This window comes from Canis aureus, chromosome 8 (genome assembly GCF_053574225.1).
Source record: "Canis aureus isolate CA01 chromosome 8, VMU_Caureus_v.1.0, whole genome shotgun sequence".
NCBI classification, from domain to species: Eukaryota; Metazoa; Chordata; class Mammalia; order Carnivora; family Canidae; genus Canis; species Canis aureus.
Window position 1 is genome coordinate 70,653,450 of NC_135618.1, and position 19,833 is coordinate 70,673,282.

Here is a 19,833-nt window from a genome sequence, read left to right on the forward strand (position 1 = left end):
GGTGACCCTATTGGATTTTATGAGGGAATTCAGGTAGGATCCAGAAGAAAAGGAAGGGCACTAAGAACACATTTCTGATTTGTCAGCTCTGGCTGCTTTTAGAAGTTTGCCCCAGGCAGTGAGCCCACAGGCCCGGGGGAGGATGTGGGGTGGCCTCTGAAAGTGCATTAATCGAGGAGCTCCGTCTGAAGCCTGAGGGGAGGAGAGGTCCAGCAAGCACTCCGTGGGAACTCAGGCAAGCACCTGGAGGACCCAGGCTTTCCCTGGCAGGGCCGGGTGGGGCAGCTGCTGCAGGTACCTTCAGGGACCCTGGGGCTTTCTGTCCTGGCGGGCCGGCAGCTTCTGTACATCCTGGGTTTGGGTTAATCCCTCTCTACCTCCTTGGGGTACCAGAAGGAGTGGCCTGCCTTTGCTGTCTACACAGGGCCCTGCAGACAGGACGAGTCCAAGTTTACCTGGTTGACGGGAATGGGAGGTTGTCCTCCCTGCTGCTCCACCAACTCGGGGGCATGGCCTTGAGTCTTGGGCAAAGCTAATGGGGAAGGGGGTATTTCTTCCCAGACCCCCCCACCTCCGGCCTTCACCTCCCTGCATATTGTGTCTCTTGTCCGGTTTCCACGGACCTCCCTGGGCTCGCTCCCGATTCCCTTACCCCTGTTAGAGGCGGCTGTCGCTCTGGTCTGGGTGAGCAGAAACCAGACAGGGCCGAGCCGGATTTGGCTCTGGAATGCTAATCCTCACTCCACCGACTGCCCCGCTGGTCCCTAGGAGCCGCTCTGCAGCACCAGCCTCCTGCTCCCTCTCCAGGCAACCTGGGAGAACTGCAGAGGAGGTTGGGCGCGCAGAAGTCCCTCCTAAGGGAGGTCAGGGTCATTGCAGGTTAAGCTGTTCACCCCTCTGCCTTAGCAGTGAGGATGTAACTCTGCTTTCCTTATAATTACCCAACTTGGCTGTGTCTCCCCGGGACTTACACGCAGTCTCTCTACAGGAGCAACTCTTCGGTCATGTAATTACCCTTTTAGTGCGGGTGCTTGGTGGCTTCCACACCAGGCTTCCCTTCACTCTCTAAAGGCTGGTTCTTGGCCTCCCCCAGCAAAGTCCCCAGCTCATTATGGTCATTAACACTACACACCCAATCCCTCGGTTTCTGTTCCTTGCTAAGGGGGGACAGGGGTCGTGGTGTCAGGAGGCAGCCAGAGGGCAGGGATGGCAGCCAGTCTGTGGACCAGGAGGCACATAATTGGAGTTTGAAAGCGGGGGCGCGGTTAGCATAACTGTCCTCATAACTGGCTGATGGACTTCTGCGTGGTGGAACTGGGAATGGGGTTGGGCAATGCTGCTTTGTCTCTGTGTCCCTGTCATCCTATACCTCCCACTCACTGCCACCCTATTTTGGGCCTTCAGCCCTTCTGCTGCTGAGCATCCTGAGTGGGCCCTGCTGCTACGGCTTTCCTACTTAGAGGACAGCCTGCAGGCCTGTAGCAAAGGTGTCACCTGGGCCCCACCCCCAGGCTCTTGAGTCATACTGGCATCGTGTCACCATCTCTTGTCCCCACCTTCACAGAATGAGGTCCGAGCTCTTCAGCCTGGCATTCCAGACCATCCCCAGGAAGAGTCCCATTCCATCCTCCTTGCCCTAGGCTGCAAGCCAAACATTTGGCCTTTCTTCAAGCACATCTTGCGTACATCCTTTTAAGCCCAGCCACTCCTGTGGCTGCCAGACAAGCCCATCCTGCTCTCCTTGCCGTGGGAATCCTAGCTAGCCTGCAGAGCCAGCTCAAACGTTCCTCCTCCCTCCCGAATATCTCGAATGAGGCCTCTCCCTTGCTCCTTGCCTCTTTGCCAGTATATCCAGAAATAACCTTGTCCTGAGTCCTGTGCTACTTTACACTTTTCTCACTGGTTCTCGTGTACCCGACTTAAGTCCTGAAAGGCAGGAGGCCTAGGTAGTGGAAGGGCTCTGGGGTAGCCAGCGTTCAAAGTGTAGTGGGTTCCCTTCCCCTTCCCCAGCGTAATCTGGAAGAGTCTGGACTATTTTCCATTCTTGGCCACCCTTCTAGCCCCCCACCGCCCCACCTTCTCAGATTGCTAGGTCAGAACTTCTGAGAGGTAGGGGTCAGGAAGCCGCATCTTTAGCAAACTGGGAGCCCCCTGTGTGGTGACAGCTGGTAGGTGGAGATTCGCACTGGCCTTCCTGAATGAAACAACCTGCTCTGAGTTGCCTGTGCTGGCTCTGCTGGTCAGGGTTGCCACAGGGATCCCATGACAGAGCAAACGAGCCCAAGGAATGCTGGCATGGTGTTTCACATACAGAATTACCGGGAGGAATTAGTCCGAAGGCAGTGTCCAGAGCCGTGCTCTTTACCGTAGCGATAACCTCAGCAACCCAACGGTGGAATTACCGTGGGCTCACCCAAAGGGCTACCCTGTTATGACAAGTGATAAGGGAGCACATCTAGGTGCTTGTAGGGGAAGAATCACCTGTGGTAGCTCATCTCCAAAACTGGCCCCCAAAGAGCCAGGCCTTCCTGGAACTCCTGCCCTTGTGGCCAAGCCCCCCCCAACCACAGGCCTGGGCCTGCCTGGCACTTGCTTTAACCTTGAGAAAGTGGCAGAAGTAATGCTGGGCTGGTTCTGAGCCTGTCCTACTGCCTGGCAGTTTCTGGGTTTGCACTTCTGGGAGTCCTGAGCTGTCCAGTAAGACCTCTGCCCATTTGGCAGTAGAGGCCCCATGAAGAATGACAAGCACATCTGCCCCCACATCCCCTACACACCAGCCACAGATGAGCCACCATCTGAGATGTACCAGCCCAGCCAGGCCTCACACCCCAGGGAGAACCATGCAGCAGAGCCTTGTCAGCTTGTAGAAGGGGTGGGGGTCATAACGTGGTTTTCAAGCAACTGGGGGTGGGGGGGGTGGGGAGGGGGCATCACAGGTACATATAACCAGAAGAGGAGGCTACAAAATGGCACACGAAGCCCTACCTCAACTTGTGAAATAAGCAAACCTTAGGAAGACATATACCACTAGCTGTGATTATTTTCCTGCTTTATTTTTTGGCTACTTTTTAGGTTTTAGACAGTAGACACATATTACTCGTGTAAGACGATGATGTCATAGTGACACTATCCATTTTAGTTCTGAAGAAAAGCTGCTACAGATAGAAGATGGTCCTGTCTAGGCAAAGCTCTGCCCCCACTTGCCCTTTCACCCTGTCACTTTAGGGTCACCTGCTGCCATCAAGTTCTTTCCCAAGCGTGGGGCTCTTAGTTTCCACTTCCAAGGAATGGGGCACAACCCACCCTATCGGGAACAGGTCCTATTCTAATTCCCCACATTTACCTGAGCCCAGAGAATACAAATCAAGTTCCTGATTGGGTTCCGATGGGAGACACAGAGCCAGCCTTCCCGCATCCCTCTCGCTGCCATGGCAGCTGGCGTTGATTTCCACCCCTGCTCCAGCCATCACAACTCTGGCCATGGGTCTCCCCATCCGTGGACACCAGGCTGGGCAGGGGAGGAGGAGACTTGGAGCAGGGACAGAGGTCAGCCAAGGCACTCCGATAGAGAAGATGGACCCATAGGCTGAGCCAGATACCACCACACGGGGGAATTGGGGACAGGAGAGCTAGGCATGTACCACAGCTGTCACCCCAGGACACTTGGAGGAATTAGGCTGAAGCCAAGCCTGCCCTCAGCTTGCACAGCTTGGGGAGGCAGTGGTGCGGAGCAGGGTTGGGAGGAACAGGAAAGAAATTTTTCAGACTTTCTTGAAGCTACTGAAGAAACCTTACATGCATCAGCCTAATATTTAAATAACATCTCGTTCTGATTCATGATGGAGTCACTGGACAGCCCCCTTGAACCCAGCGTGGATTGGGAAGAAGGCACATTTATGGAGACCTTGAAAAAGAAAATGGAAGCCTGCTTTTATTGATGCACACATTGACGGACTTGCGATTGGAAGGGGCGGTGACGTTAACATGACTCTGGTGGTTAACGCAACGGAAACATGAGGGCAGGAGATGGCTTTGCAGGGACATGATGCCTTCATAAGTTAGGGAAACGGACTGCTAGCTGGCTGCCCTTTCATTTCATGTTCTTCACAAACTCCTCTCCCTTTTTGATGGAGGCCTTCAGCTCGGGGATGGCTTCTGCTATCATCTTCTCTTCAAAAGGGGAGATCTTGCCAATGCCTAGATTCTTCTCGATGCCCTTTTTCTGGAGAAGAGGGGAGGGGGGTCAATTGGACAATCTGAACATTTACAAGGATCATTTAAAATACTGCAAATTTTACAGGTTCCCACAAACAAGACTGTTAAGGAAAATCTGACGTGTAACTTCACAACCCTGCCTGGCCCACCCACCCCTGGGCAGCCTGCCAGGGGAGCCTGGGCACCTAGGATGGAACGCCCCCAGGTGGGATCTGGACCCTGGCACTCACTCCACATGTACCTAGGCTAAGGCGGTTTCTTATCTAGAACACAGGCGTACCATCCACCTCTAAGGAGGCTGTGAGAACACTCATGGGCGGCCTGGCACACCGAGGACTCAATCGTTAGCAGCACTGAATGTTATTCTCCCCGACATGGAGCATACTTTTGGGTTCTAGTCTTTTGCTAAGTTGGTAATATCCACCCAACTCCAATGCAATCAAGTAGGGAGATGGAAAAGACATCAAGAAAACAACAGGAGCCTGTTACCATGTTGCCCTTACCACTAAGCTGGTTTGTCTGCACCAGCAGCCTCAGCTTCCGGGCCTCATCCCTGGAGAGCCCTCCCTGACCCCAGGGCCTGCCACACTGCACACGCCCATACCCCCACTGGTCATGGAAACAGTCTGCTTGGTGTCTGTCTCTCCACCACATGGAGTCTCCAGGGCCTGGGGCCAGGTCTCAGTGACCTCTGGACATCATGGCATCTGTGGGAAGGCCCTATGGGTGGCTCAGCACGTCGCCAAATTCTCTTTCTGGGCAAGAGGTGAAGGCAACCACATCTCTGCCTGATGTCAGCAGCTGCCTGAACACTGGAAATGGAAACCTGGCTGGCTGGCTTGTGTGAGAGAGACCTAGGGGTTTCTGCTCCCCAAACACTCGGGAAGAGTCACCAGACTGGATAGCTGCCTCCGAAACAGCCTGGCTGAAGCCAAGCAATGTGACCCAATGGGCTCTGTCCTAGACGCCACGATCTCAAGGGGACAACCTACAACATGCTCCAAGAAGAAAACCAGAGGGGGCAGGAGGAGGAAGTAGAATGCCTGAGCAGGAAATTATCACAGCTGAGCAACCTCTCTGAGCCTCCCTGGAAGAGGAACCCTGAGGTCAGGACAAGAAGGAACCAGTATGAGCCAGAGGGCGACAGCACACAGGCTAGTAGAGGGAAGCCTTTGCCTTCAGAATTGTCCACAGCTGCCTTGAGACGGAGGAAGTGTCTCATCAAGAGACACACAGAGACAGCCGCTGACCAGCTGGCAGACCCACAGAGAAGGAGATTCACGTGCCAGTGGGTCCCTACCAACAGCTCGAGATTTCTCCCTCCTCTTAATTCTGTGATATGTGCTCACCCTCAAAAACCCCAGTACAGGCCAGGCACTGGGATGGAGTTACTGCACTGTGGAAAAGTGAATTACAGAGCAAACAGGCCATGGCTCCCAATCTTAAGTATAGAGAATGCGTCTCCTTCCACAGTTGCAAGACCCCAACCTTCAGGATACATACCCCCAGCAGTAATGGTGTGGAGAAATAGGCACAGTCTGCTTCCTGGGATTTAACAAAGGAACATTCGACAACTCCTTCCTTCCCATTCATTGCATCCACAAGGGAGAAGACAAACCGAGCTCCAGCGTATGCCATGGACAGGGTGGCAGAGCCTAGGAGGACACAGGAGGGTTAGCCAAGCTAGCACTGCAACCGCAAAATCCAGGTGAGCCTGCCCTGCCAGCTAAATAAAGCGGCTGCAAAATCTGCAGCTTTAGCTGAGAAGAATTTAGGTCAGCATCTCTTAATTTTTACAAACTCATGAATGATACAAACTAGCCTGGCCAACCTCAAATGCCAATCCACTCCACAAAGCCCGACTGCCCTCTGCCTCGGGGCTGGCTTAGCAAGTGAATGTATAGGGAGCTGAGAAAAGCATTCAGTGCTTGCCCGGCTCTTCTGTCTTCCACTGTGAGCTGTAGCAGGGCCCCTGGCATCAGCACCCCACCCTGGGGCTGCCTCCGAGAATGTACCTGCTCCAGCTTTGGCCTTCACCACCTCCGTGCCGGCCTCCTGAATCCGCCCAGTGACGGCTGTCAGCTGGTCCTGGGGAAGGTCCACCTTGGGAGTGCACTGCAGGTCAAAGCCACAGGGACCTGAGCAGGTTCGGCCACCACTCCCAGACCCCATCCTCATGGCAGGCACCCCCTGCCCCCCCATTGCCACCACCCAGGAAACCAAGACCACCTTTGCTTTAAAGAAAAATTCAACTTTGTTGGGAGGTGTAGTGTGTTCCCCACCCGCCCCCCTGCCCTTTTTAAAAGTAGGCTCCACACCCAACATGGGGCTTAAACTCACGATCCTGAAACTCACGATCCTGAGATTAAGAGTCACATGAGCCAGCCAGGCACCACCCCCTACCCTGTCCCTACTCAGTTTTGAGGAACTTTTAATATTTTGGACTAATTTTAGACTTAGAGAAAAGTTGTAAAAATTGCACAAAGATTTCCTCACCCAGCTTACCCTCACGTTAGCATCTTATATAACCGCAGTGCAATTATGAAGAATAGGAAATTATTATCACTACATCAACCACAGGCCTTGCTCAAATGTCACCCATTTCTCCACTGCAGTCTCTTTCCTGTCCTCACCCAGGACCCCACCTCGGTCCATTCCCCAGCAGTCCTGTCTTCTGGGACACTTGTCAAGAGGACTGACCACTTGTTCTGTAGTATGTCCATCAATTGAGATTTATAAAAGGTTTCCTCACGCTTTTCTCATAAGGTCATGTACTTCTGGCAAGACTAGCATAGGTATTTTGTGTCCTCAGTGCACTGTACTCAGGGGTTAGCATACTGATTTAGTGAATCTTCCTCTTGGTGGTATTCACCTTGTTTCGACTCATCTTTTTAAAAAATTTTATTTTTAAGCAACCTCTACACCCAGCGTGGGGCTTGAACTCCCACAGCCAAGACGAAGAGTTGCATGCTTCACTACCAGCTGGCCAGCTCTGACCCCATCAGAGATTCAGTGATTTCTTGCAGTGGCGGTTCTCACTGTGTGCTGGGAGTGGCTACTGCGAGCACTTTCTGACCGCACGCAGTCCCGCAGGTGCCGACCTCCAAGGGTTGGGCCTGACTACGGCCCCCTCCCCCGACCATGGCTGGGGCCGGATCCACAGCAGGAATCTTCTCAAAATATGACTGAAGCTTACATCTTGTTAGTCTGTCTTCAGTTCTCGAAGGAGGACCTCTTAAAGGCACTCCTGATCTCATGGCTTCCTGGCAAGGTGACATACTTACCTGAGAGATCAGGGGGATGATGGTCTTCCCAGCATGACCGCCAATGACAGGAACATTGACTCGCGCAGGATCCAAACCCTGGCCACCAAGGAAGGCATGAAGCTTTGTTAATTTTTTTTTTTTTGCCCCCTTTTTTTTTTTAAGTTTTGTTAATTTTTAAAGCTCTTTGAGTATAAATTATGTCATGTCCACCTAAAACACCAGAACTGGAAAAATCCACAGAAGTCAGAACGAAGAAAGCACAGAAGCCTGAGTCCAGCTGTGATTAGGTTACGGCCCCACCATCAGATGGTGGAACATCAGCTGGAGCGTCGTGGCGAGGAGTAGTGTCATTTGGTGAGGTCACCTCCTTTACAGTGAGCAGAAACCTGCCTACTGTAGGATCTCCCCATGGTCCCTGTCAGTCTGGCATCTTCTGAGAATCAGAGGATCGTCCTCTTTCCCAGAGCTAATGTCATCCCCTGTGTATAAGCCCAAACTCGAGGCCCCATGGTTGGTCACAGAAAACGAGTCCAGTTCCCTTTCCCTCATTGTAGAGCAATATTCAAGACAGTTCCAGGAAACCACCCGGGGGTGAGGAGTCTGTCAACTCAAACAGTGATCAGGACAGAAAAAAACTGAGCTGCAAGGGGTCCAAACACCAGGGTTCTTTGTAGGGCTTGCTAGGAGAGGCTGATTCATTTGTTCAACCAGAGGCACGACACCCCCACAGATCTGTGGACTGGGTATTTCTTAAGATGGTTTAAAAAAAAAAAAAAAGGATCCCTGGGTGGCGCAGCGGTTTAGCGCCTGCCTTTGGCCCAGGGCGCGATCCTGGAGACCTGGGATCGAATCCCACGTCGGGCTCCCGGTGCATGCAGCCTGCTTCTCCCTCCTCCTGTGTCTCTGCCTCTCTCTCTCTCTCTCTGTGTGTGACTATCATAAAAAAAAAAAAAAAAAAAAAAAAAGAATCTGGTGGAGTTATGGAAGGGAAGGAAGGGAGGGGTATCCCAGTGATGCCACCTTCCCCAAAGGCCACTGCTGTTAAAGAGAGCAACCCTAAGTTAGGAACCCATCTTGCCCAGCAAGGGAGACCCAGCCTCCACAGCGGGCTGACCCAGTAGGACCGGGGTCAAGGAGTGGGGCACTCACACAGGGTGCCTACGTGCCAAGGCAGTGTGCTGGTCACCAGGCACACAGGCATGGACAGACGGGGTCCCTGCTTTCCAGACATTCACTGTTGACTGTGAGACAGATACGAGTGATGTCCCTGGGTAAGGCTATGACAGCCACACAGGGCGGACTTGTGAGCAAGGGGAGCACTTCATCAGTGTGGGAGAGGCTTTTGGGACAGACTTAACTCCATCCGGGAAGCAGCAGCAGCACTCTGCCAAAGGAAGCATATTCTAGGCAAAATGGGCAGAAAGAGCAAAGGCCTGGGGGTATAAAGAACATTTATTACATCAGCAGAAAAGCCAAGAGAAGGTGGCAGAGGGGGCAGGAAATGGCAGAGAGGACTGAGGGAGGGTGCAGACACTGGAGGAGTAAGGGCCAACTATCATTCCTGATACAATTCAGGATTTTTCCAGAATGCCAGAGAGCCTCAGGGGGAGGACAGTTCACTTAACAGAGGCTTGACAAGCACTAGGTTCTTTGCCAGGGGCCAGGATCCCCCTCTTCCTCCACCTCAAGCAGTAGGACTCCCCAGGTTATGAAAGTACCATCCAGCAGAACCTTCTGGGAGAACACAGGTGCCACATGTGGCTATCGAGCATCTGAAGTGTGGCCAGCACAATGAAAGACATGAATTTCTCATTTTATGTAATTCTAAGCAATTTAAATAGACACGAGTAGCTAGCATGTCGCAGCAGGACTAGGGGCCCAGGGGAGAAGGCATGCTTCAGCCCCCAAAGTTGGTAGCACCACAAGAGCTCAAAGTGATGAGCACTGTGGGTTCCAGGAAGCTGGGCTCCAAGCCTCAGGAAGCCCAAACCCTACCCTCCCAGCCTGTCCTTGGTCAGATTCAGCTTGAGCACAAGCTCCTCTGGAAAGCCTGTCCTGACTCGGACAACCACCCCACACATCCAGGCCGAACTGCTCACTCGATTACACTGGCTCTAGAATCCCAAGGCCTGGCCCTATATTATCTGGATCTCTGGGACTCCACACCCAGGACAGAGGCTGAGGACATGCCACAACCTGAATGAGAGTGGGGTAGCACACGTCAGAAGCAGACCTGTATGGCGCAAGGGGCACTACAGCGAAGGTCAATGGTGTCATGTGAGCAGTCCTCACTAGGCCACATGCAGGACAACTGTTCCTACTTTAGAGAGGCCCTCATCTCCACAGTCAGAAAAAACTGGCCTAGGGATCAAGAGGGACACTTCTTCAGGCCAGAGAAGTGGTTCTGGTGGATTCACAATCTGAGATTCAAAATCAAGCCATGAGAGGCACCACGGAAGCCAGAGCTGGCGCAGGTGCCAAACCCACCCCAGCATGGGCGGGTGGCCCCATCCAAGCCCAGGGAACGGCAGGTAACTGTGGAGTCAGAACTACAAGCCAGAAACAATGATCCTGACATCTTAGGACATCAGAAATGTTCCTAAATTCATGTTTTCCCATTTTATCATTTATCTAACGATTAGCAGGTAAATCTTGTTAGTTCTAGTTTTCAGAGGCAATGACCTTAGAGAGCACAACCCAAGTGAGCCAGCGAGAAACCTGGGAAAAAGCCTGGATCCCTCAAGGCACCAGAGAGGACAGAGAGTGAGAAGAGTTGAGACTCTGGCTGGCTGATTAACCTGCAGGGGTCTGTTTGGATCCCCCAAGAAAATGTGAGAGCCTCTCTCCCCCAAAGGGGCAAGCTCCAGGAACATGGAAGACTCCCTGGTCTCCAACGCCCATTGATCAGCCAAGGACAGCCAGAAATGGAGCGTGAAAAGAACCCCTGCAGCTCTTACCTTTAGTTCTGCAATGAAAGTGTTGGCCCTGACAATGTCCAGGGTCGTCACCCCGAAGATTTTATTGGGGTCGTAAGCTCCGTGTTTCTTGAAAACCTCCGTTGCAATTGGGATGGTGGAGTTGACCTAGAAATCCAAGAGAGAGGGGTAACTTGCCCTGTGTTCTGAGAGAAGAGACATGCAACAGACGGAAAAATCTTTTCCCTGGGCCGTTAACAAGTGTACGGGCCGAACTGCTCTGATAACTTGGTTTACAAGCAAGCTGCTCTTACAGTAGAAGAGGTCCCAGTGGGCCAACTTCCTACTCTCCCCTCCATGGCAGTAGGCGCTCTTCCCCTTAGGGGCTCCTGGGCCCACAGTTCAAAGGTGCATGTGACCTTCCAGCTGCCAACCTAAAGCATGATGATGGCTCCACAGGACATCTCCTGCTCCAGCTGGGGCTGACATGTGAGCGGCCAATTTTTATTTATTTATTTATTTATTTTATTTTTTATTTTTTATTTTTTTTTATTTTTATTTTTTTTTTGAGCGGCCAATTTTTAAAAGAGGACCTTGTAGCACAGGGCCAAAGCTTCAGATGGCCTCGGGTCAAGGCCCAGCTCGGCCACTCTGTGAGGTAAGCCTGGGCAAGATTCCCCTCACCTATAAAGGGGCTTTAAAGAGACAACCACATTATGAGGCCGTGAAGATTAAGGGACTTAATATATAGCAAGTGCTGACACAGTGACTGGTGCATGGAAAGAACATAAGAAAAACGAAACACAACTGCGGGACTTCAGTTAGGCAGTAGGTCAGCGTCCCAGCAAAAGCAATGGCTGCTTCCTACAGCTGACCAGCTGCCCTGAGGAGGGCGAGCTGGTTGGGGATCTGTTTCTCAGAGGCCCTGGGGATAAGCCCTGGGCGTGGATCAGCAGGCACATCCCTTGGTCAACATCATGGGTCATTGCACTTCCACACAGAACCTGAGCCTCAGAGTCTGGCTTCAGCCAGAAGGGAGGCACAGAGGCTGTAGCGGTCTTCTTCTTGGGGAGGGGAGGGTACGGTACGTGCACTTTTGAGATCGAAGGAGACAGTCCCCACAAAAACCTGTGAGGAGGGCCTGCGGTGGCTGAGCAAGCCTGATGGAGAACCAGAAACTGCAAACTGAACAGAACAGAGTAAAAGAAGTTAATAGGCCACCACAGTCAGAACCACCACAGGCTCTGAACAGAGCCTCAAGAGTGGGTTTTGCAGGTGGAAAGGGGAAGGGATCTGTCCAAAGGCACACAAGTGGTGGGAAAATCGGGGTGGAATTCACACTTAGGTCATTTGATTTGGCCACTGCTGCCCCTAAAATCGGGTTTTGGTCCTGGTAAGCACCTTGGCATACTTTTGCTAACCGTGGACACAGTATTAGCGGCCTGCCAGTGGCACTCACCGGATTTGAAATGACGCAGATCATGGCCTCGGGGCAATGCTGGGCGCAGGCAGCAGTCAGGGTGGCCACAATTGAGGCATTGGTGTTGAACAGGTCATCCCGTGTCATGCCTGAGAATGATCCGATTCAAGATGTTCACAAAGCACAGAATGAATTGCCAAATGTGTGCCACTTGTTACAGGAAAACCAAACATGAGCGAGACAGGGTCCCTATTCCCAGCAAATCTCTCTTGGAGAGAAAACAATCTAGTATAAGAAGTACATAAATAGAGGCTTGTGGAGGGGGCTTGAGGTGGGTATCTGAGGAGGATCCCCAAGGCTCAGTAGGAGTTCCCGAGGAGCAGGTGGAAGAAGGGGAATTCTGGGCAGATGGCGTGCACAGGAGCACCAGACTGAGCAGGGGACAGACACAGCAGACTAGTGCATGGCCTGAAGTGCCAGGCCAACAAAGGGACTTCTCTCTATCCCACAGGAACTAGGGAGCCTCTAGAATTTTTCTCTGCCACGGAGACATTGCCTCAATCTAGTTTAAAGGAAAACCCCTTCTCCACCTGACAGGCAGGGAGACATGAGGAAAGGCTTCTACACACACACCTGGTTTTCTTGGGACTCCAGCTGGAATAACCACCACATCGCAGCCTTTGAGGCAATCCGGCAGCTGCTCAGGTCCGAGGTAGCCTGGAAGCCCCCCCAAGAAGAGAGCAAGGTCACTTTTTCTGACCTGGAGAGGCGAGTATGTCTGTGGGGATGGAGCTGGGGGAAGGACGGCCCCATCTGGGTCTGATGCCGACCACAGGCCTCCAGAAGGGCTGCAAGGTCCACTGTGGAGGGCTTCCTGACCCCTGATGCCCACAGGTCTGATAGTTCTGGCTCCTTCCATGCCACTTCCTCCAGCCCCCAACCACTCAGGTCCCCCTGCTTTGGAATGGATCTAGGTCTCCCCCTAAAACATACCAGGTTCAGCTGCTTGTCTTTATTTGACCTGCCAGCCCCTGTAAGGCCTTCCTGGCTCACCATTCGAAGGGCTGCTTATCCACCTCCCCAGTCATCCTAACCAAAGCTCCATCTCAGGGTCAGGTCGGAAGATGTACTAGAGGTCATGCGAGAAAATCATGGTTGATAAGCAGGGACTCAAAGTATTAGTATCTATTTTCTTTACGCCTATCATCTCAGGAGAAGAAAGGTCCATTTTCAAAGGTTTCAAGGGAAATTTGCTCTGATGACCAAAATGCGCTTTGATTTGAAATTTCCTTTTCTTGCAGGAGCTTTCAGAAGCTCCGAAAGAAAAGGAGCAAACGGATTCAGAGACAATGGAAGGCATATAAACTAAGAGCTGACAGTCGACCTCCTGAGTTGTGCCTGCTGGCTGAGGATGTATGGTTAATACCATCATGCAGGGCATTCCCACAGTCAACAGAAACAGAGATTTCTACCCCCTTCCTGGATGGTACCTTGGACTTTACAGTAAAAGCTTTAACATAGTCATACCTACTAATTCTACTTCTGGGGCTTCTAAGAAGATATAGAGATGAAGATGTTCATCACAGCTTATATATTTGTATTTAGAGTAGAACAAAACAGGAAATAGCTCAATGGCCAACAAAACAGCTAATATGCTAAATAAAAGGTGAAGTACAGTCTTGCTTTAAAAATGATTTAACCAAGAATTTGGTGACATGGATACTGCTATAAAGTAAAGGTAAAATAACCAGGATATAAAGTATGTATAATTACAAATTATTTCTTGGATTACCTACATGTGTTTGCCTAACAGGAGGAACAGATTTCCCTAAGAAGGCTGTGCTTTTGAGAAGCTGGCATAGGAGCCCAGGGTGGAGGGAGGGCTGGCCCATGGCATTGGAAGGCAAACCTGAAGCCCACTGGGAGGCAGCATTCCTAATGTCCCCCTAATCTCCAGAAGGCCCTGAAAGTTCCCCTTCCTCAATCTTATTACTATTCAAATTATAAAAAAATTAAAAACGGGAAGATTAGATCACCTTTGCTTTTCTGAAAGACACTGCTGTTTACATTTTTACTGGCATAGTCATTTGTGAAATTCAATTCTACAATTAGTGTGGAAACCCCGAATCTCTGATCTATTTTCACTGAAGAACTGTGTTCTATCACTTGGACTCTGGTCCACTGGTAAGAAGAGAAGCAAAGACTCCAGGGTCAGTGTGTCCGGTACCTTTCACGGTTGCTCTGGTCTCGATGTGGCTCAGATCTGCGGCCACTCCGGGTGTATGAGCAATATCGTAGAGGGTCAGGCGGCTCACTAAGGGGCTGTTCTTGAGAAGCAGCGCAAGGGGCTGCCCAATTCCTCCGGAAGCCCCAAGCACAGCTACTTTAGCATTGTTCTGAAAAGAGGCACAAAGGACTCTTAATATACAATCAGTATTAGAAGTAGACACCTGATATCCTGTAAAATACTGCACTGGACCTCTTTTATTGCTGTGATGCCAAAGGAGACACCAGTGTCGCATTTCTATTAGTCCAAAGGTCCAGTTTCCTTCTGCAGTGTAGAGGCTTATCTCAGGGAAATAGGGAACTTAGGTCCACAGATGTTGTGATAGTCAGGGTCCTACTGCAAACACCCTCCGAAAGAGGAACAAGCTTTCCTTAGGTAGCTTTCTAGTTAACCTGCAGTTTTATGTTTTCATTTAGTTTTAGAAGATTTTATTTATTTGACAGAAAGAGAGAGAAAGCATGAGCTGTGGGGAGCAGCAAGGGGAGAGGGAGAAGCAGGAAGCAGGCTCCCTACCAAGCAGAGAGCCCGATGTGGGACTTGATCCCAGGATCCTGGGATCATGACCTGATCCTAAAGCAGACACTTAACCTTCTGAGCCACCCAGGGGTCCCAGGCCTCTGTACATTCAACCAAACTTCTGGGTGACTCTGGCACTAGCCAAAGACTGAGAATCATGACTGCTCCATACCAAGCCAAACAGGAGAACAAGCTCTGGGCACGTCAGTTGGTGGGAAGAGTTAAAAAGTGATATAGCTGAGAGACTCAACTGCCTTGCTAGCATCTAAAAAGCTGGAGCTAGAGGAATTTTTTTTTAAGATTTTATTTATTTATTCATAGAGACACACACACACACACACAGAGACAGAGAGAGAGAGAGGCAGAGACACAGGCAGAAGAAGCAGGCTCCATGCAGAGAGCCTGATGTGGGACTCGATCCAGGGTCCCCAGGATCACGCCCTGGGCTGCAGGTGGTGCTGCGCCACGGGGGCTGCCCTGGAGCTAGAGGAATTTTTATCAGTTTATCAGTCACCTTACTGGAACTGGACTTGACTTTAGACAGCTACTTCAGAGCTAAGTACATCTAATGACTGGCATCACTTAATTCCCTTCTTTTTCTTACACCAGGGAGTGGGACTGAGGAGTCATATGGCAACTCCATGTTTAACCTTTGAGAAGCTGCCAGACTGTCTTCCAAGGTGGCTGCTTATTCATCTTTAAGGCTCACCTCCAATTCAATAGGCATGGACTTCCTATCTGCCACATGCCAGACTGTCTTGCTAGCACCAATGACAAGACTTGCAAACTGAAAGATGTGCAAATGGAATAAACAACATCTAGTGTGACAAGTGCCATGGAGGTAGATGCTGGGAAGAGCAGCAGCACAAAGGAGAGAATAAACTGCGAGAGGGGATTTTGAAGGATGAACAGTGTTTTGCCAGATGGATGCTAGAGGGAGGAGCTATGGAGTATGGCCTAGTGAAGGGAAGCAGTCCTCTATGGCTCGGGCATTGATGGACACATGTGGAGGAAGGAAGAAGGCAGGGCAAAAGCTGAGGACCTAGCAGAGTAGATCTGGTTCTTCTGGGCATTGGGGAACCAGCACAGGCCTTAAAAGTTGGGAAAAATATGTCCAATACTGTGTTTTAAAAAGATGAGGGGCAGCTTGGGTGGCTCAGCGATTTAGTGCCGCCTTCAGGGCCAGGTGTGATCCTGGAGACCCGGGATGGAGTCCCATGTTGGGCTCCCTGCATGAACCCTGCTTCTCCCTCTGCCTGTGTCTCTGCCTCTCTCTCTGATGAATAAATAAATAAAATCTTAAAAAAAAAAAAAATGAAGCAGAATGGAAGATGGCCTGGAAATATACAAGAATGGAGGCAGGGAGACTACTGCAATAGTCCAAGATGACTCAAGGGTGGGATCTAGGTAAGCAAGAAGGATGGGTAGGTTATAAAGGATTCAGTCACCACCCTCCCCTTCCATCCGGATGGTGAGTAGAGAGAAGATCTTGGGATGACAACTTCCTGGCTTGAGTAGACAACACTGCCTTTAGGCAATAGAGGGAACTTAGGAGAGGTAAGGGGTTTGGGAGAAAGGATAATGAATTCAGTTTTGCATGCCGGGTTTGAGTTCCTTGAAATACACACACACACGACCATTAGGCTAAAGGCTTGGACTGGAGGTCCTAATAAGCATCTGCCCTGAAATTAATGGTAGCCACAGATGTGGACAAAGGGACAGAGCCCTATGAATACCAGCATTTAAGGAGGAAGAGGAGCCTGTGAAGGATAATGACCAAATTGGACTTTTTTTTTTTTTTTTTTCCAAATTGGACTTAAGGCCATTCCCACCCCAGCCATTTCCAACAACGAAATCAATGACTGCCTCTTGGTAACCTTTCTTATGAGGAGTAGAACTTACTATACAGTAGACCTTCACCCAAAACTCACACCATCCAGTAACCTCATTTATTGGGGACACCAGAAGCAAAATGATAGCTGTGGGGCATTTGTCAGGTCTGGTCTGTGGCTGGTACTGAACTAAGTCTTTCCTTATCTGACTCTCAGAACTCCATTAAGTAATATAATTGGACTCATTTTGCAGATGAGGAACTGAGGTACAGAAGTTGTAATACGCTCAGGCCCAAAAATACAGCAAATGATGAAGTGGGATATGAGCCAAACAAAGGCTGCTTAAGAAAGATAAACTCTAAAAGCATATACAACTAAAAATCTGACTTCAGTTTTGATTTTTTTTTTTTTAATTGGTGCTGTAAATGGGGACTCCTGACTTCCCAGAAAACGTAACTAGCCATTTCAACCTAAAACCCGAGGTCTGGCAATCTCATCACTTCTAGATGTTCACTCTTACATCTTGTTTCTACTCCTAGGGATCCCCCCGCCCCAATCCCAAACTCCCACTTTCCCAGCTCTGTTAGGCATTCCAATGGTGCCATAAGCTCAACTGTCTAAATAAATGTAGGCTTTCTACTTCTGCCACCCTGTTCCCAAATAGTACCTGTGTTCTCCCAAATTCAAACCCTTAGAACCATTTCCTGTCTCTTTGCTTATTAGAGACACCCAGTCACGGCATGGAGGACTTAGCATCTCAAACACCTTCCCAACATGCCCCCACCTTCTGTTCCCATTCCATTATCTATCCTAGGCCCTCAGCTACACCTCAAAACCATCCTTCTAAAAATTAACTTTTAATCATTTCATTTCTTTACTCAAAAAAAAAAAAACCTCCTTGAAGTCCCTCATGATCAGATTATTCAGCCTGGCTTCCAAGGTGGACCCTGGAGCTCCATATTGGGTGCAGAATTACTTAGAAAAAAAAGAGACAGGGACGTCTGGGTGGCTCAGTGGTTGAGAGTCTGCCTTTGGCTCAGGTCGTGATCCCCGGGTCCTGGGATCGAGCCTTGCATCGATGCCTCTGCCTGGGTCTCTGCCTCTCTGTGTCTCTCATGAATAAATAAATAAAATCCTTAAATAAAAATTAAAAAGAAAAAAAAAAAAGAGACAGACCTGATGCCCTTGCTAGGGTATTCAAGTGAATCAGTTCCTTATGATACATAAGATGACCTCATTCATTCTGTTGCTTTCAGGGTTGAGGCGCTATCATTATTTTTGTGTATTACAAGGTTTTAACAATTTAGTTAATATGTATAAAAACAGTCCTTCAGTGGTGGAATCTTTATAATGTAGACAAGAATTTGTGGTATTGCAGGGATTAACTTATGATCTCTTTGCAGAAGGCCAATCTCCAAATTTATGGATCTTTTCTGCATGAGGAATGGTTGTCAACAGCACACATCCAGCAACTTTTACAAATGGATATACAATAACACTTCATTTATAGGTTTGCTTTATAATGTAAGTCTATTATGGCTTGTTGTTAAAGTTCTATTTTTTATGTTATATATATTAGTACATACTAGAAATAAATATATTGAGGCTGTGCACCAGATACATTTTTACTGTTAAGGTACAAGATCCAGGAGCGCCTGGGTGGCTCAGTCAGGTAAGCCTCCAACTCCTGATTTGATTTCCAAACTGGTCATGATCTCAGGGTTGTGGGATAGGGCCCTCAATGGGTATGGGGTCTGCTTGAGATTCTCTCTCCCTCGCCCATGCTCTTAAAAAAAAAAGGATCCAGGATCTAAAGTCTCTAGACCAACGTACCTACTTTGCTTAAGCTCATCATTCTGACTTACTCTAGTACCTTCTCAGTGTCACCACTTATATGTCCCAATGTCCCATATACATCTTAAACATCTCAAACTGAGCTCCTGATGTCCTCCCCTGTTTAAATCCACTCAGTTCCAGCAGCCTTTCCCATCTCAGCAATTTCAAAGTCCATGCCAGTCTGGTATACCTCATCCAACCGTCTTGTCAGCAAATCCCAGGGTCTTATCTGTGATCAGTTCCCTTTCCCCACTCCTCTGGGTCAGTATTCAGCACCTCCACCTGTCCTAAGTTTATTCATTTGGGGCCTATCTCAGGTACCACTCCTTACTCATCTTGGTATCTCCTGCAGCACCCGACACAGATCTTGGCGAGCACGGATACTCAATGCTCCTATTTGTGTACTTATTTTTCAAATGAATTGAATGTCCAAGAAACTGATCAGAAGGACAGAAGCTAAAGCAGAAAGTTCCTTTACTAATCACTTCCCTTTGGTGTGCAATACTTAAGAAGCAATGTGGTTATCTCCTGGGTTCTCAAACTTTAGTTATTTTAGAATCACCTGGGGCACTTGGTAAACATACAACAGGTCCTACCCTCCTTCAATGCACCTGGGCCTGTTCTTCATTAGCTTTCAGGTGATTCTAACATGCACCAGAGTTTGAGAACCACCATCCTAGGAAGATGAGTCAGAGAAGCTTAGGCTTATGCACTCCCAGGCCAAGTCCTGCACAGTCACCACTTCTGGGGGCAGGCCCGGTGGCCCACAGCAAGCAGGATCCTTCAAAAGGGTCCTTAAGAGAAGGCTGCGTCTTTCCGTGGGTAGAGCGAAAGCTTCATGATCCCAAAGCCACTGATAGTGGGCAGGACAGCTGACTTAATTCTCGGGCCAAATGGCTGTAACCTTGGACCAGTTCCCTACCCTCGGTATCTCAGTCGGCCTGCTCTATGGAGTTAACGATTACACGTTATTTGTACGGATGCTACAAGAACAAGGTTAGTCGTTTAAGGTACTATAGAAAGTTGCATATAAGCATAAATTATCTTCGGCCCTACAGCCAAAGCTTCTCAAGCCTGAAATTGTGCAGAACAAGAGCAGGCTCTCTGGGGACTCGGGGGAACGAGATGGGGGGCTCCCCAACCCCTCTCCTGGGCTTTCTTTCGGCACTTCCCTCCCAGTATCCGGGCCGGCCCGGGGCGCCACAGGCGCGGGGCGGTACCGGGCGACCCTGCAGTCTAGGATGGCCCGGAGATCAGGGCTGCTCGCGAGCCCAGAACCCACGTGGCCCAGGCCGGGGGGACCTCCGCCTGCAGGGAGCCCCTCGCCGGGCCTACCTGGGCCGAGGTGCTGAAGCTGCGGCGGAGAGCGGCGCCGGCAGGGCGGGCGAGGGCGGAGAGCATGGTTGGTTGGAGCGGGCAGGGAGCCGAAGAGCAGGCGCAGGAGCCGGCGGCTGGCAGGTGACACCAACGACCTCCACACCGCACAGGGCTCCCGGCTCTGCTCTGCCCGGCCTCGCGAGAAGTGGCGCTCCTTCCGGCCCCGCCC

At 50.2% G+C, this 19,833-nt stretch overlaps 1 protein-coding gene across 1 annotated transcript; it reads right to left on the reverse strand.

The window, feature by feature from the left end:
* Positions 1 to 3,901: 3,901 nt before the first annotated feature.
* On the reverse strand, positions 3,902 to 19,821 carry MDH2 (malate dehydrogenase 2). Its single transcript, XM_077908153.1, has 9 exons — positions 19,623 to 19,821; positions 14,044 to 14,212; positions 12,450 to 12,533; positions 11,856 to 11,965; positions 10,439 to 10,564; positions 7,500 to 7,577; positions 6,231 to 6,330; positions 5,719 to 5,870; positions 3,902 to 4,222 (listed from the first exon to the last, which is right to left on the reverse strand). The coding sequence occupies exons 1-9, from the start codon at positions 19,686 to 19,688 to the stop codon at positions 4,091 to 4,093; spliced, it is 1,017 nt and encodes a 338-aa protein (XP_077764279.1). The 5' UTR covers positions 19,689 to 19,821; the 3' UTR covers positions 3,902 to 4,090.
* Between the last annotated feature and the right edge of the window lie 12 nt (positions 19,822 to 19,833).